The sequence below is a fragment of the Poecile atricapillus genome, chromosome 1 (assembly GCF_030490865.1).
Source record: "Poecile atricapillus isolate bPoeAtr1 chromosome 1, bPoeAtr1.hap1, whole genome shotgun sequence".
Lineage (NCBI taxonomy): Eukaryota > Metazoa > Chordata > Aves > Passeriformes > Paridae > Poecile > Poecile atricapillus.
The window spans coordinates 133,350,080-133,367,746 of NC_081249.1; the positions used below are offsets into that span (position 1 = coordinate 133,350,080).

Genomic DNA, 17,667 nt, shown 5'->3' on the forward strand with positions numbered 1-17,667 from the left:
GCCTTCCTGTAGTGTTTATTGTTAATGAAAAATAAATATTGAGACTTTTTAAAATATGAAATACCTGTTGCATGTTTGCTATGGCTGGAAGTTTCTGGTAAGCTGCAAATAATGCTGGGCCACAAAAACAGAACACTGAAAAGACTTGAGGTTTGGCCTTTGCACACCAAAGGCAGGAAGACTTTAGGCAAAATGTAACCTTACTGAGAAATGTCTCCATTCTTAAAGCTGTAATCTTTAATATACTCTTATCAGATTTAATGTCTTCTCTACAAGAGAGAACTGCATTGAGCTCGACAGAGAAGTAAACCAGCTGGAGACAGTACTTCTAAGAATGGGGTATTTGACAAAACCCATTAATAGCAGTGTTCTGCAGAACACTATTAAAATGACTTATAAGTCGAGTAGACTAGCTATAACATTTTTATATGCAATGGTCTAATTGGCATGTCCTCCGTGATTATTAACAGATCACTCTCACATGGGTCAGCAGTGCTGATTGCCTAAAAAATTAATCAAGTTCTAACACTGAGCTAGTAATGTGAATAGGAAGAATGCTAAACCAGTAATAAAAATATTGAGACAAGATTCTGATAGCCAGATTTCCAGGTTCTGGGATTTTGCTATGAGGTCCCTAGGACTATTCAGGGAACACCATGCATTTTTCTTAGGAAGTGTATCCTGATGCAGCCTTGGAATAAACATACTAGAAATACTGTATAAATACTGAATAAATGCTGGGTTTCTTCTAAGGAGCAGTGTAGATGCAACTTTTTTTGTTCTTCCAGATTCGTGGAACTCTGAAGAGCTGGACCAAACTATGGTGTGTCCTGAAACCAGGAGTGCTGCTTATTTATAAGACGCCAAAGATCGGACAGTGGGTTGGGACAATCCTGCTCCATTCTTGTGAGCTGATCGAGAGACCCTCCAAAAAGGATGGCTTCTGCTTTAAACTCTTCCATCCTCTGGATCAATCCATCTGGGCTGTAAAGGTAACAATCCTGATGAGTCAAACCACCTGTTCTTGGTCACCAAAGTTTCTGAGCACTGGTGTTGCCTAGCACTAATATTATTTAGTTATTCAGCTGCTGTTAGCAGTGGTGAATTGACTGCATAAAAAAAATTAAGGATACCAGAGCTTGATCACTGAATGACATCAAAGAGACATAGTCCTTGTGATTAGTTCCATAGATGTATCATTCTCAGTGTACAGATGCCTGCATAGATGGAGGAAAAAGGAAATGTGCTAGTACAGGAAGAGAAGTTCAATACCTAGATGCTGTATCGAGCCATGACCTACATCTTTAAAAGGAGTTTGGCATAACACAGTTAACTAAAATCCCCAAAACAAAACAGAAGGCACCAAGTGCTTCACACAACACTGGGAGATGGTTGGCAAAGTGACAAAAAAGCAGGTTTATAATTTGACTTCTTTTTTTCTAATGCCCCTGAGGTTTGGTTTTGTTTGCAGTGGACTTGGAACTCAGTGTTCAGCTCAAGCCTTGACTTGAGCACAAAAGTGTGACTTCAGATAGCACTTATTGTCTCTTCTTTGAAATGTAAATAGCAGGATTTTCTCCACTTCATTTTGAGTTATTCTTCATGCTGAGAGAATCCCTTCCTATACACACAGTGGCTCCTACAGTGACCTCTGGATCTCCCTGTAACAAATATATGATTAATAATTTTTCACACTTCTTGAAATAACTCCCTGCAAAACTTAAAGAGCTGTATTCCTTTATCTTCTTTCCTTTAAGAATAGGCAAAAAAGAAAAAAAAATATGTAATGCCTATGATCAAAGAGGAAGATCCCAGTATCTCCTGAAAGGCACTGAGAGCCACATCCTTTAGATACCCTGAAGACAAAATTTGAATGTTCTTGTATTTTTTTCTCCTGTCAAAAACAGTGGCAATAACAAGAGTTATTGCAGACATAAATTCTCTAGGAGACATCACAAGTGTAAATAAGGCATTATGAGCTGATGCCTCATAGTGCATAGATGCAAGGTGGTCAGCAGAGGGAATGGAAATGGAAAGACTCAAGAGAGAGCAGTGAAAGCACTTGTCATGGCATCAGAAGTTATAACAAAAGGGAGAAGCCCTGTGGGAGCAGATCAAGCAGACACACTCCTGCTCATCCATGCAGTTAATTGAACAGTTTTAAACACAGCTATACGATCGCTATAAAAAGCCTTTCCATTTTTAAAAAGGTAGGAGGAGAGAATTAAAACTAACCTCAGCAAGCAGGGGTGAGAGCTGCTGATTTCTGCCAGCAGCTCAGCTCTGATTTGTGCCTAAATGCATTGCTTTTCCTTGAAGTTCCAAAGGTTTTGTTGCTACCTTGCTTCTTACACAGTTTTGAGAGTTTTGATGCTTTTTAAATTCAGAACATGCACCCAAGAAGGTTGTTGATGATTTACTGTCTATCAGCAAAAACATTCCTTGTGACTTGACAGGTCAACTGATTTATTTTGAGAAGCACAGTCAGAGGAGGTAGTGAAAAAGAGAATCAAAAGTGCAGTCAGATACTGAAAGGCAGAGTTGCTGACAGATCTGAAGTGTTGCACTAGGATGCCCTTCCTTTGATATGAAGCATCCCAAAGAGGAGGTTTTATCAATATGTGTATGCATTTAAATATGTGTATCTAATTCTTGTGTCTCTTGAGAAAACATATGATAGAAATAAGAATTAGAATATTAAATGTGAAGGGAGTATATATCTGAAAATGTTTGTGTACTAGAGGAAGTCCAAAAAGGTTTAAATTTTAAAGTCAAAGTAATATTCTGCATCTCTTGAGACATATTCAGGAAACCACATTTGAGCTGCATGGTAGGATACTCCCTGAAACCTGAGTTCAGCCTGGATTGTTGTGTGTTATAGATGCTTTCAGCCACGAGGTAAATGCCAAAATACACATCAGGGAGAAATCCACCAGTGAGCTTCTTGATGTCAAAGAGGCTGTCTGCACTCTGTCAACAGTTTAAGGCTGAAACTGCTAAAAATACTGTTTTATTTTATGTCGTTTCACAGCCTCTTTTTAAAGCAACTGGAGAAGAATTGACTGATTTACATTGGTTGTGTTTAACTATGCAAAGGAAGTCTTTTTCTCATTAAATACAGATTCACCCGAGCTTAAGCAAAAAGCCCAAGTTGCTGTCCATCACAATAGAAATAAGATCTGGATGAACACCTTTCATTCTTGGCCAAAATGGCTTGTGAAATTTTCAGGGATTATCCAGATAGTCCAGCTTTCACTCTATTCAGTGGATTTGCAGTTTACTCTGGGTAATTATTGAATATCTTCATACATATTGGCCTGGCTACCCAGTAGATGCTTTGAGCTAACTCTGGGGTTCAGCCCTGGAACAAATGTCTGGTTCAGGCACTGACTGAACATAGGCCTTTATGGTAGTACTAGCCAAATAAATTTGATGTGCAAGCATTTAACTTCAGAGAGAGAAGGGTGAGATTTTGGGGCACCTTTCAAGATAAGCTGTAAAGGCCATGGCTTATAGTTGAAACCTAAACACATGCACCTGGGTACTGTTTTTCCTATAAAGCTCTCTGGGGTCTAGAGCTATCTTAGAAGCATATTGTTGAGGGGAAGAGTTCTTTATTCTAGGCTGCTTCCTTGGCTTTTTGAGAGTTTCAGCCTGAAACTCCTTTGCAGTCCACATTGATTAGACCTTTTATCTATTTGTTCCATTCAAGCCTTTGTAAACCCAAGGCCAAAACTGTCAAGGTCCAAAATCAGCCAGCAGTGCAAGTACTAGTAAGAAAAGCTTCCCCCACATGCTCCAAATGCTTCTGCAGAGGCACTTTGTCCAATGTATGAAAGCAGTGTGATCCCACATCGCTCCTGGGAAGAAACATTTTGCCAAGGTGGCTGCAGGAACTGGGGAATGCCAACCTAGTAATTCGTGTGAGGGTGTGGGTATCTGACCTCTTGCTTCACAGAGGGAGTGTAGAGCTATCAGCTGGCAGGATTTGCCTGCCTGTCCCAAAAGATGTCCTGGAATAGGCTGTATTTCCCTAAAAGCTTGCTCAGAAGCTGGCTGAACAGCATAGTGTGGGAAGGCTTTCATTATCTGCAGCCTGTTCTGACATTTATTTAGAACAATAAGTAAGTTGGGGTCAGACCCACTGCATCTGGGGAAATGTATCATTTGAATTTTGTTGGTTTGTAAGAAGTTGAGTCATTTCTTTAAAGAAAGAGTTCTAGTAATGGTCTTGCACTGCTGCTGTTCTAGTTGTTGTTCCATTCCAGAACACAAAAGTTTCATCTTCATTCTTGTGGTTATCTGCAATACTGTTAAGGAGATTTCTGCCCCCCCTCCCCCTTTTAAGCTTTGTTTTATGAGTCTCTGAGATGTCTTGTCATACTATCCAAAACTGTCAGTCCTCTACATTTTTCAAAGCCCATTCACCCCGTTTCATAATGCATTTTGAGTCTCAAATCAGATGTAAAGATAGGAATGATCTGAAGGTGATCCTTTTTTAGTTGTATTGCGCAGGGGCTGCAGCTGGGCTCTGGGTGCTGGTGCAGCTGGGACAACACTTCTAGTGAGAGATGGTCACTGGCATGGTGCCCAAAGGCTGGGAGACAGAAAGCATCATTACCTCTGCTGTGCAGCTACAGAACTCCATTTAATCTGTGCAGTTGTTGGTTTTATTTTCATGGCCTCTTTTCTTTTTCTGTTGGAAATGGCCCCCTCCATGCATGAACATGCCTTACTGTTGAATGTGTTTCCTTGACAGAGTGACCTAACTGCTTTTTGAGTTAATCCACATGCCTAAATGCCTGTTAGATTCTTGTGTTATCCCTTCCTTCCCATCTCCCCCCTTTTTTTTTTAAATACTGTTTCTCTGTATCTGTACTGTTAGGTTGTGGGGTTTTTCCTCAAACAGAGCAAATATCCACCTCTGCACTAAAAATACGAGTAATGGTGTCATCAATAGTTCTCCAACGCCCTGATCGGCTGCAAGCAACTGAAAGGAAAAATGCCATGGGGAATGATGCCTGATTGCATTAATGTCACTAGTAATGTCTTAAGCTGCTCTGCTCTGGTTTACAAGTCAAATCTCAACTTTGCCAGTCCTGACTATTAAGCTCTTAAACAGTCTTAATATTGTGAACCTCTTGTTGGGAGAGGGGAGGAGAAAATGAAAGTGAGTAAGAAGGATCCCAGTTTCTCCTGGCAGCAGAGGAACCCCGCAGATGTGAAGGCAAAAAGCTTGACTGAAGACTGTTGTCTTCTCAACGCTTCATCTTCATACACTCAGATACAACTTGATGCTTTCCCCACTCCATCCAAATTTTGTTTTTCTGAGTGTAACTTAAAAACAAAAATCCAGATAAAACCACTATTGTGTGGTTTTATCTGGAAAAACTATGAAGCACTTGTGTACAGGGGAAGTTTTAAATAGCAATTACAGTTCCATACAGTTGGTACAACTGGGAGGGAGAAATCCTTCTTTCAAGGAATTTGGTAGAATACTATAAAGGCCCATGTAAGGGAAGAGAGTAATAGTCAAACTGTAAAAAACTGCCCACAGATTTTCAGCATTTTGTGGTATTCTCTAGAATGTCAAGGAAATGTGTATTGGAGCATCCTGGAGAAAACCTCTTGCTCTCCCCTGCTGATGACATAATGGTCACACAAGTATTGGTGATGTTTTCTGCCCTGCTTTTATTTCTGACATATTGTCTGCATATTTGAAAAAGGATCTGCTTTTGTGTTATCTGTTGCAAAGTGAGGAAGATAAGAAGCTGGAGGAAGATGGGTCGCTTTGAAAATGCAATGTAGGACGAGGGATTTCTATTTATTTCTGCCAGGTTATGGCACAAAGTCCATACCACGAAGAGTATGAATTTGTGTTTGCTGCACACAGGAACTGGTTTTTCTTAGCATCTTCTGGAGTTCAGATGAGAAGAAAACAGGGAGGAGATCAAGGGGGGGAGCCTGTGGTTCTAGTCAAAGAATTGTCTTATCCAAGATGGACTTTGCTTCCCTGGCATCATTTCTGGAGGGTCATGCTGAAAGCATGGTGGCAAGATGTTTACAAGACACTTTTTTTTCTGCCACAGCTTCTAAACTAAAGGCAGCATAAAGTGAGCAAAGTCTGAAGTGGCTGTCACCCAAGGCACCACAGCATAGGGGTTCTCTGGATTTAAAGGTGAAGGACTGAACCCAGTAGAATGTGCCCATGCCCATGCTGGGGGACCTTTGGTCCTCAGTCTGTGGTTTTCCCTTTTTCACATTTCCCACAGACTCAGAATGGAGTTTCTGCTTTGTTTAATTCCAGGAGAGCTGCTGTTGCCTCTCTGCTGGACGCACTCACAACACAAGGTGTGGCTCTGCTGCTTTTTTGTGGTGGCGTGTGAAGGGTGTTTCACTGTAAGTGTACCTGTCTGCAAGAGACTCCAGGTGCACCTCATGGAGCAGTTCCTTCTGGTGTTGCACAAAGGTTTGACTGATTTTGTCCCAAGTGACAGCAGTAAGATCTTTCCACTCCTGCATATCAGAATAAACAGCAGATTTTGGGCTGAGTACAGGTTAGACCAAGCTGCATTTTCATAGGAGCTCACTACTGCCTTGGAGCTGCAGCAGCAATATCGTGATTACTAATGAGTCTCTCCATATTACTCCATCTGCTCCTGCCTTCTTCCTATCACAAACATGCACAGTCTGCCTGGGAAGGGTGGAAAGACATTGAACAGTCCATTGGAGCTTCTGTGCCTTACATCTTTCTGTCTGTGTTCATTTCCAGGGACCAAAGGGAGAAAATGTCGGTTCGATCACTCAGCCTCTTCCCAGCAGCTACTTGATTTTCAGAGCAGCCTCTGAATCAGATGGTGAGTTTGAGGGTTTGTTTGCTTTTTCCATATAGCATACTTCTTGCTAGTTAAGAAAATAGATTGACGAAAGAAAAAAAAGGGAAAAAAAGAAAGGGTATAAAGGAATAAATGGTGGCTCAGCCAGTTTGAAATACTTCTCTTACCAATGGTCAGAATAGGTCAAGCAGACTTCTGGCACATTTTGTAGCCCTCACTGAACAGTCACCTCTGGCCATGTGTAGGGAAGGAGGACTTAGGCTTCTAATTGGGGAAAACCGCTAAGTCAGTATAAACTAAAGGATGGAAGAAGTCCAAAAAACCTGATTTGAAAAGGGCTCTGTGTCCTCAGTTCAGCAGAGACTTCATTGTCCTATCTGCCTATGTCTTACTCTAGGGGGGGATCTGTTGGAGGATAATGGCATGGTAATATTGAAGAGCTGTCAGTAGGTATCTTTCAGCCACCTGAATTTTGCTATGAGCTATTTGTGCTGTGGTTTGCAGTATAGCAGGCCCAGATGCTGGTGACTCCACATGTAAAATACCATTCTGGGAATTCAGAAAATTATGGAAGGTAAATTTAGGTCAATATATAACAGACATGCCAGCTTGCTCTGTGAAAATCTCTGTAAATTACTTCAATAGACCTAAAATATCAGCGATTTATAAGTAGATAAGAAGATTAAAGCCATGTTTTTATTCCATTTGACCTTCAGAATACTCTATTTTTTTTTTCATAGTGAATTAACCCAGGCTGTTCATTTTATGAATATTTTTCACCTGCCCCACCAAGTGAGCTCATCTACCCCATATGCTCCTTTGGGTCTTATCTAGAGTAACTTTAGGGACATAAGGACTTCTTCTGGAGTGAAATGGGCTTTGAAAGTAGTCCTTCTGGTCTAGTGATTAGGTTTTACATTTTCCTAAGGGATGGAAATGAGACAATGCAAATGCACATTTGACATGACACTTAGAATAGGAGGAAACCTTCCTTCATTACAGACTTCTGTGCTATTTTCCTCCTGCAGTAAAAAGAGGACAGTTCATGGTAGGGACACCATCTTGACACTGAAAACTGCTCACAGATGTCAGTGTAGTGAAATTATATGAAAATAACAGAACTTATGTAGACCCATAGACACACTATTCACACATAGACATATCTATTTCCTAACATATTCTGCTTTTGTAGCTTATTTGTGTAAAGGAATACAGGGTTCTAACTGGACACCTGCCTAGAAAGAGATAGATTGATGCAATAATCTCTTGTGGGGGAAAATAGTGCTGTAGGGTAGAGCTGCTAAATTAGAGACATTTCAAGCCCTGGTTATACACACAGCCCACAGAACAGATATACAGAACAGCCCCACAGAGTTCTTAGGCAACCAAATAGCTTCAACAACCGTTAGTCAATCCAGATTTTATAAAATATTATTTCCTTAGAGACCTATGTGCTTGTCTTTCCACTAATTTAATTATTATTGATTAAACCAAAGAGGCAGCCAGGAAAAGAGACCTGTGGCTGAGCTTCTGCTCTTTATGGTGTCTGCCATAGGCCAGTTACATGGAGTAGAAGAGCTTTAGATTTGTTCTAACTAAGCTTACCCGTAAAGGTTGTAACTAACCTTACCCATACCCATACTCCTAAGGTAGCACTGGCTCCCAAGAGATCATCAGTGGTAAGACTTTTCTAGCTCTGATCTCTCTGTCTGGGTCCTACAACATGTGGTGGAAAAACACAAAAGGGACCATACCTGGCACGTGAGAATTTTTAGTGTTGAAATGCCCATGGGACGTTTTCTGCTCAGTGAATTATGTCTCCAGTGTCAAAAGAGCTTAAAATAGTGAGTTACTGGAACACATTTTGAAAGCCAAGATGTTGGCCAAGATTCTTGGGAAGCATGCAGAGGCCAGGCAGATCAAAATAGAGTTACTTTCAGTTTAGTGTGATTTTTCTTAATTTTGCTGCTTCTCTCCAGTAGGGTCCTAATGTTAGATGGAAAGCTAGCATGATCAAGGGAAGGAGGAGGAACTGCGGTGCCTCTCAATCAAGTATCCTAAATGTGTATGTATAAAGTAACTAGGGCCTTTAGTTCAAGACAAAATACAACCTCTTGATCAGCACCAGCAGTGCCCTAGAGCCACCTGCACAGGTTTGGAGCACGCACATTATGCCTGGTAGATTCTGAGTCTGATGAGGTGATCATGAAAGCCAAAGCTTTTATGATCTGTCCATTTAGCAGTGGACTTTACAAAAAAAAAGTTATACTGAATTGCACCAGAAATATTACCATGAAAAATGGTGTAATTTTCAGCTGAATGAGAGTATTTTACTTCACAGCTGAGGTCAGTGAGCTGTGGAAAGTGGCCATACTTTGTGTAAGAAGGGCAGGATGTGAATCTCCAGACAAGAGGGAGGAACAGCTTCCTCCCAAGCACATGTCCTGACAAATGGCCAAACACGAGTGTCATACTTGGAGATGAGTGACTTGGGGATAGTATTAATGTCAGTAGGTCATGTAAAAGCATATGCAGACAAAGACACAAGGAACAGAAACTGCTACATTTAAAAAGAATTCTGCATGAACTGCAAGAAATTAAGGCTTGTACTTTACAATTTATATGGTTTGATTTTAAGCTCAGAAGACAGGCTGAAATGGTTTTAGACTGTTACATTGCTTCACCTGTTGTAAAGAGGCATTTCCAAAAGGGTGTGCCTGAGTTTGTTTCATTTCTTTAACACACTGGACAAACCTAGAGGATGCAATAGAGACAGGAGATGGAGGTGATACGAACTAAGCCAGCCAAGACAAATGGGGCAGGTGGGATCTGGGCCCTTACGTATATTTATATTGTGTTCACATCTCCCCCATAGTGCAATACTGTGGGAATCTACAGCATCTCTGAAGAGGTGTCCTGGCTGTGTTCTTCTTAGCATAGTCTCCCATGTTAGTAGTAGAAAATGAACAACAAAGCATTTGGCAAATATAACTAACTTGTGGATGCCTCTGACTTGCTGGGAAATACTGAGTTGCAGCATATGTTAGATGTACAGTTCAGCCATCCAGGCAACTATATCATGATCAGCAGCTACATGGCTTACTTTTTCTCTCAGCATTTCAGCATCCCCATTTTCCCCTCTGCTGTGCCATCTGTGACAGACAGTTGGTAGTATTTAAGTTCATGACTTCTGGACGATCTACAGAACCACTGCCCGGCTACAGCAGATTTCACATTCACAGACCAGAGCAGCAGTCGGCTTTTTGATGTGTTTTAAACATCAACCTCTGGAAAGGTCATGTCAGCCTACAGGGCTCAACCTGTCCAAGTGCAGGATCTTTCTTAGCAGTTTCAAAAAAGAAGACTGCTTTTTCCAAACCAGTGACTATGTCTTCATTTCAGATTTGTCTTGAGGAGTGACTTAGAATTAGTAGTTTTAATCTGTCCCAAGCATCCTGCCCAGACCATTCTAGAGCTGCCGCTGAGATCTAACTGGTATGTCCTAAGCATTTTAAGTCACCTGCTTAGATTTCACAGTGAGGATCTCCACTTTGCCACGGGCACTGCTGCCACAGGCTGTATTCCTACTAACGGAATTCAAAGTGGCAGATTAACAAGGGTTAAAATCTTAACATTGGAACTGTAAAACACATTTATATTTTTTTCCTTATGTCTGCCCTCTCCTTCAGGTATGCTCTGAGTAGCCTCCACTGCCTGATGTGGATGCAGTTGTGTGGAAGTCCTGATGGTCTGGCTTACAGTGTTGTTTCTTTTCTACGCATCTGGCCCTTCCCCCCAAACTGATGCTCTCATCTGGGGAGGAAATTAGGTTATTGAAATAAGGGTCACGCACAGAAGCAAAGAACCACAAGGAAGATTGCAATTTGAAACCAGGTTAACAATGAAATACATCTCTGGGTCCTGGCAGCTCTGGAGAAAATAGAATATCTTTTTAGCTTTATGTCTGTGTTTCATATTCCTTAGACCTTTCACATTGGTTTAAAATCCAGGCTTTTGCAACAAGATTTCGTTAAGTTCACTGCATAAATTGCACCTGCAGCTAATTGAGAGCTCACGTCTTTGCATCTTGACAGCCAAAGTGCGAGAAATCATGCACGCAGGCATCCAAGTGGTACAGCAAAATAAGCAGTCAGCTGAACACAATGACCTTAATGTTCACTGACTGAACCAAATCAGCCTCTTCCTCACGATTCGTGATTTGTGTGCACTTGAGCAAGAATTCATCGTTTCCAGGTGACAGTCTACTTCAGGTTGGTTTTTAAAAGCATCTATGTTGTGCATGTGAGGCATGAGGCCAAAGCTGGAGGACTTTAATAATTCAAGAAGAATAATATTCCCTTAGTGATGCCTCTCTGAAGGAATGTGTGGTTGCTCAGTGTGTGCCTTTTGAAGTCTTAATTGGCAAGAGATTCATCCCAGGTGTTCTGTAGCTACAGGAATGCAGTGGAAAGAAGTATAGTCCCAGACTATACTATATAACAGATATTTCTGTGTGTAATGGTGTGATTCCATCTAGAGCAGATTTTTCTTTCTGGTGAGTGCTGAGAGAACATTGGCTCTCGTCCTCCGTGACCAGCTGCTGCAAAGTGTAGCAGATAGACTTGGCACATCAGATTAGTTGCTGTAGGTGAGTGCAAAGAATTTTAAAACTGAATAGCTTAGTGTTTTCAGTGCTACCTGGTTTTGTCCTGTGAGATATTTTTGTAATTTTAGATTTCTTCAAAGACTAGGACAGACTCAAGTTTTTCTTTGAACTTAACCTAGGTTAGCAGCTTGAGCACCTTCTGTTGTTTTAATTTATTTATTTTTTCCCAAGAGAGAGAAGAAATTATTTTTGTCTCTTGATAGTAGTAGTTCCTTTTGTATGTGAAAAAAAAAAAAAAAAAAGAGTTGGTGCAAGCACATACCTGCTGCCCTTTAGCCTTGCAGCCTCCAGGTTTCTTCGTCGTACCAGCAGTGCCCTGCTGACCTGGGAGGTGTCCTGCAAGGAGCCATAGTGATTCCTGTTTGCATCTCAAAGCATGTACAGCACAAGCAAGGGATCAGGACCAGCCAACCAGGGTTTGGGGAAGACAGGTTCTGCTTGACCAACCTGATCTTCTATGGCAAGGTGACCTGCTTAGTGGATGAGTGCTGGAGCAGGCTGCCCAGGGAAGTGGCTGAGTCACCATGCCTGCAGGTATTTGAAAGACATGCAGATGTGCCACTCTGGGACAAGGTTTAATGGTGGACTTGGCAGTCCTGGGTTAACAGTTGGACTTGCTGATCCTACAGGATGTAATGTAAACAATTCTCTGTTTCTATATAATTTGATTTGAGAAGAGCTTAAAAGCTTGTGGGGAGACTCTGCCACAAGCTGATAATATACTTTTGGGGTTTTCTTCAGAATGTAAACACATGTTTAGTTTAAGCCACAGTTTGTGAAAAATTATAACTGATAATTGATATAACCAATTGCAGTTTTTGCATTGCAGCTTCAAACCTCCTAAAAGAATATAATTGTAACTTTTTTATTTTGCTTCATTCATATGTACCCTTTTGGGCTGCCATTCCTCTCTGAAGGAATCCACATCTTACATTCTTTTGTGGTCTGATTACCTTGTATACAAAAAACCCTACTTGAGTCACCCACTCAGAATTAGAACATGTGAGAACTGAGGTAGCCATGAAGCCTTCATGCAGTACCATGAGTGCAGGTGACAGCCTTTAAGTATGTGACCACATTCATTTCTCTCCTTCTGCATTTCCTGAGGGAGTGAGTAGAATTGTCAGGTAAGCAATTAAGTAATCCAAATGCTAGCATTTTTGTATCATCTTCACAATCCAGAAGAATACAGCTCAGTAGAAAGGTCACTCAGATGTAAAAACATTTCATATAGGCCTTTAGCAAGAAAACAGGTTTATCTTGTGTGCAATCCCTGTAATTGAGAGAATATAATTTTATGGGTTTATGCTGCAATTAACGCACCATTGACTTGCTGAGAATGTAACCTTTTTATTTGCAGAGGTGAGCCCCTGTTTTACATCTGGGTTGTGACATGTTTGTTTGGATTCACAGCACCACCTGATGGCTGAAGACCTGTTTCTGAGTTTGGGGATGCTCTGCATCCCTTTGGTTCAGTTTCTGGTAGAAATGAAAACAAGGGTGTACACTGATGCCATTTCTATTTGCTGCAGGGTACAAGGAATGCTGGCTGCTGATGCACAGCGAGTCCCTCTAAAGCTTTGTGTATCTGCCAAGACTATTAAAATTAATATTTAATGTTTTGGGTTTTGTTTTTTTGTTTTTTTTTTTTAATTTAAGCTCCTTGAAAAGGCTTCAGAAAAGATTCAAATTTCTCATAACACCTCCCAGGGAGTTATCAGAAGAGATGGAAACCCTCAATATATTGTGTAGAAATTTCCTCTGTTGATGGGATGAACCCCAAATTTTTGACCAACCCTGTAAGGTCATGTCAGTACTGGTGAACACCTGTGGCAGTGGGACGGGGGTAAAAGAGCTGCTCATGGGTCGTGGCCAGCATGGACTGCTTTCTCTACATCCCCAGGGAGGGGGATGTCTCAGGGAGACTTGGGGCCACCCTTGCCTCAGCCATCATAGGATAATGAGAGTACATGAGAGCTGCAGAGCACTGAGGAGATGACCTCAGTGCTGCCTCAAAGGATTCATGCTGCTACAAATCAACCCACCTGTCAAAGCACCTGATTTAACAGCCTATTTAATACAAAAATATCTTGACATATGCAGCATTTCCAAATGTCAAATCACACAGTTCTCGCTCTGCGGAACTGGAAAAGAAAAGCAAATTTAAAGGCAGAGAGTCAAAGCAGGGAGCCCGAGCAGGAGTGTGCTCCCTTGTGTGGCACAGCCTGAAACGGATTTGCATAGTGGTGGGTTTGGGGGAGAAGGGATATGTAGGAGGAGGTGGATCTGTGCTCAGTGCAGCCATTAGCTCTAATGGGTTATCCATGCAAATCCTCCACATAGTGAGAAGGGAATAAATCTCTGCCTGTAAAGCTTTAATGCAAGAATATTTGTTAAATACAGAATAGTGCGAAATCAATTCCAACAGCATTCAAACTTCCTAATCTTTTATTAATCATTATTTGTGATGTTATTATTAAATCATAAGTTGATGCTGAAGGAATTTATTGGATAAAATTAGAATAAATGACTGGAGCTCTGCAGTGTTTGTGGCTAAATGCTCAAGTACAATTCTTCAAAGATTTGAGATATTTTGTTTTACAATTTGCAGCTTTGTATCAAAGAATGCATTGAAAGCCACTCAAATTTATAAGCATTTCTTTATATACATGATCTAGATTTTTTTTAAAACTCTCATTGATCTTATAGAGCCAAATTTTGGTCATGTTGAACTTGATGGGAATTCTGCCCAGGGGAGCAGCAGGATCCCAGTGAGATTTATGCATGTGCTTGATGCTGTGTGATAGAAAAGAATCTAATGGAAAATTTTGCCAAATGGGACCAGGAATGAATGCGGTCCAGAGAAATCCTGTTTGCAGCATGTACCATTGCTAGAGCAAAATCCTTTGTTTCCTTCACTGCCTCTCAATCACACTTCTAATTATTGTGAAATGTATTCTGAGAAGTGTAATGAAGAGCTCTGTTTTACAAGCTTGAAATTAGAGGATCAGTCCCTTGATACTTCAATTCTCGAACGTTCAGCTAATTTGCAGGTGCCCTGGCCTCATTAATGACTGCACTACAGAATCAGGCTATTTTCAGGTGCTTCCAGGAGTATAGCAGCTCCAGCACTGTGGTGGCTGTGCTTTGACACACAGCTCTGTAGCCTTGTATGGATCATTGCAAAAGGAGATGAAGGTCAGCTTGGACTCCTGTGCTTTTCATTTGCTGTCTGTCTGTGAGACCTGTGCGAGCCATAAGGAAATCCATTGTGGCTGTGCATAGGAGCTGCAGTGTGTCTTGGCTCTGTGCCATGCTTATAATTCCTGCAAAATGGACCCTTCAGGTAAAGATTTTTTTTGCGACAAGATAAGAAAAAATGATGTCCCACACAGATTATCTGATGGACCAGGCAGAGAGAAGGAATGGAAAAAAGAAATCTAAAATGCAGAGAAAGTGAAAATGAACAGCCTGACAGCTTTCTCTAGTCTCAACCAGCCTGTCACATATTGACCATTCTGGATCTTGATTGGAATGATGGTTACTGCAGCACTACAGCCAGCATGGGACCCCTGAGCAGGCTGTGGTTCAGTGACCCCAGAGTAAGCAGGGACCTCTCCCACACAGTTCAGTGCCCTGGTGTTTCCCTGCCATTGGGAAGTGTGTGAGGTGGGGATGCCAAGTGGTGAATGTGTTTTGGGGAGTGTATTACTTGCAGACATGACATGCTGGGTGGTGTGGAAGCACCATACCTGCACAGATTGCCTGCATCTCAGACAAAATCAGAAAGGGGCAATGGGATGTGAACAAGCTGTGGGAGATCAGAAGGGGATGCTATTAGGGAAGACGGAGTTGGGGTGAGCTTCTCACTGTATCATCCATGCAGCTGCTGAAACACACCATTTCAGGCAAGATAACCTGGGGATTATATACATGAAAAACATATTCTAAACAGTGACTTCCTGAATTTTAATGATAATGAGCTTTACTCCCAGGCAAGAAGCACTTGAGAAGCAATGCATGAATTGTGTTATTTACTCTGCTATGCTTAAGTAATTCCTTTTTATTTCACAGGCCGATGCTGGCTGGATGCTTTGGAACTTGCCCTGCGTTGCTCCAGCCTCTTCCGGCTCAGTGCCTCCAAGCAGGGAAAGGATGGAGAAGTGAACTGCTCAAGTGATTCTGCGCATGTGGGGTTCAACCACCTCTTGCACACCAGTGCCATGTCAGATCAGGAGTTCTTCCAGTAAGATGGGGCTGTTACTCCTTAATGCACGGAGAGGTGTCATATGGCTCAAAATTTAGGGTAATCTAGCCAGAGTCCACTGAGGAAATCTGTTTAAAAACCAGCCTGTGTGTTCTGCTGCTGCATCCTTCACTAATATATGGACTTGGTGTTGCCACCTGATTCTTGGACACATGGGCTGGGGGAAATCTCAGCTGTGTTTGTTTGTACATAAACAACTTTCTTCTGTCCCCTGCTTGGGCCAAAATGGTGTCTGGGGATGCCAGCGTGAAAAATGGCTTGCCTGAGTAAAGATTGCAGAATCTAGCTGCTGTAGTTACACAGACACAGTCACTAACAATGTCTGTGTGTTGCTAGCACATATGGCTCTGAATCTGATCTATTTTTTAATAATGTGTACTCTTCCCTAATAATACTGTGTCACAGTCAGCAGAGTTCACACACTGCATCCTTAGTTTTATAATTACTTTCTCTCTCCACAGGGGTTTTTGAGGGGTGTCCAATTTCTTCCTCGATGAATCAGATAAACTTTTACATAAGGGGAAAAAAGTCCCCACAGCCTCCTTTCTATTCATATTCTTGGTATTACTGCAGCATTTTGGAACATCAAAGCTCTCTACACATTAGAAAGCCCCAGGCCTTTCTGTTGCTTATAGCTGAATAAGCAACTTCAAAAATCCTCCTGGTATAGACGTTTGGCCTTTGGAGTGAGAACTGGGAAACACAGTGTCTATTTCTAGTTCTGCTGGTTGGAATTTGACTTTCAGAGCTCACAGCAATGCACCATCAGTTATGCAGTTTCTAGGGTAGCAATTCTCTCAGTCTGCAAAGATGATGCCTTGCAGAGCAGGACCTCACCTTTCAGAGGTTTTCTTGGTCTCTGTCACAACAACAGCAGGGGTCTGAGCCCTCTTCAGAGTGTGAAGGTACCTCTGGCCCCATGGGACCAAAGGGGTGGCAGCATTCCAGTCTGCCCTTTGCCCTGGTAGGTTCTGGTAATCCCAGCTTGTGTTCTCCAGTCCTGCTGTTTGGGTTTTTATCTAGAGTTTGAAGAACTTTACTGAAAAGCAGTGGGAGAAGAAAAGGAAATCTAATATCTTACCACATCAGGTGCCCTAGTACTTGTGCTCATGGGCTTCTTTCATAATACCTTCCTTGTGGCTGTGAGTCTCTGTGCTCACTTTGATAATGAATTCAAGAATGCAGTGGACTTGTTTCTTGGCTGATGGATTTGTGTACAGAAATATATGTAATATTAAAATGGAGCCTGTGGCACTGAGAACATTCAGGCAAACCCATGGCTGTTTACTGCATTACTGTAAGCTAATGCAGAAGATAGGGTTAAGACTGTAGTAAAGTATTTCTTCAGAATATGATGTGTGAATGATGCTTAAGTGATGCCTCTATTTCACCTCTTAGTTGCCCAACATTATGGCCAAAAGCCATCTTGAGATATGAGGCTCAGTAGCAGTAGCACACATGGCAGAGTTTTCAGCAGGACAGAGTACCCACAACTGCAATCAGGTATTTTTTACAGGCTTAAATTTTAGCTGAGTCTGGTTCAAGCTGGGCATTCAGCATGTGGTTGTCTCGACAGTACACTGTCCTTTCTGAGAGTTCTCCCTACCGCTGTTGGGAATGTGTACCCAAACTCCCCAGTGCTTAAAGCCAAGGGGAGTTTGAGGGTTGCAGGACAGGAGGATGACTTGCTGTCATCCCTGAAGGAGTGAAGAACATTTAAATAAGAGAGAATGCAAACCCCAAACTGTGTGAGTGCTGAGCAAAGTGTTATTGGTTTGCCAGTGACAGTGGCTTCCTCACAGGGATTCACTCATTCTAATTAAATGCTTTCCCTACAGGGAATCTTACCAATTAAATTGGCATGTAGTTGTTAGGGGGCCAGTTAATTACATTTAACT

At 41.7% G+C, this 17,667-nt stretch overlaps 1 protein-coding gene across 7 annotated transcripts in view; it reads left to right on the plus strand.

The window, feature by feature from the left end:
- The window catches only part of OSBPL5 (oxysterol binding protein like 5), a 134,384-nt gene that overhangs the window by 91,782 nt on the left and 24,935 nt on the right, over positions 1-17,667 (plus strand). For all 7 annotated transcript variants that reach the window (XM_058858683.1, XM_058858717.1, XM_058858676.1 and 4 more), the window contains 3 exons: positions 789-992; positions 6,773-6,857; positions 15,577-15,748. In XM_058858683.1, coding sequence (XP_058714666.1) covers positions 789-992; positions 6,773-6,857; positions 15,577-15,748 — 461 coding nt within the window. The remainder of the gene's footprint in view (positions 1-788; positions 993-6,772; positions 6,858-15,576; positions 15,749-17,667) is intronic.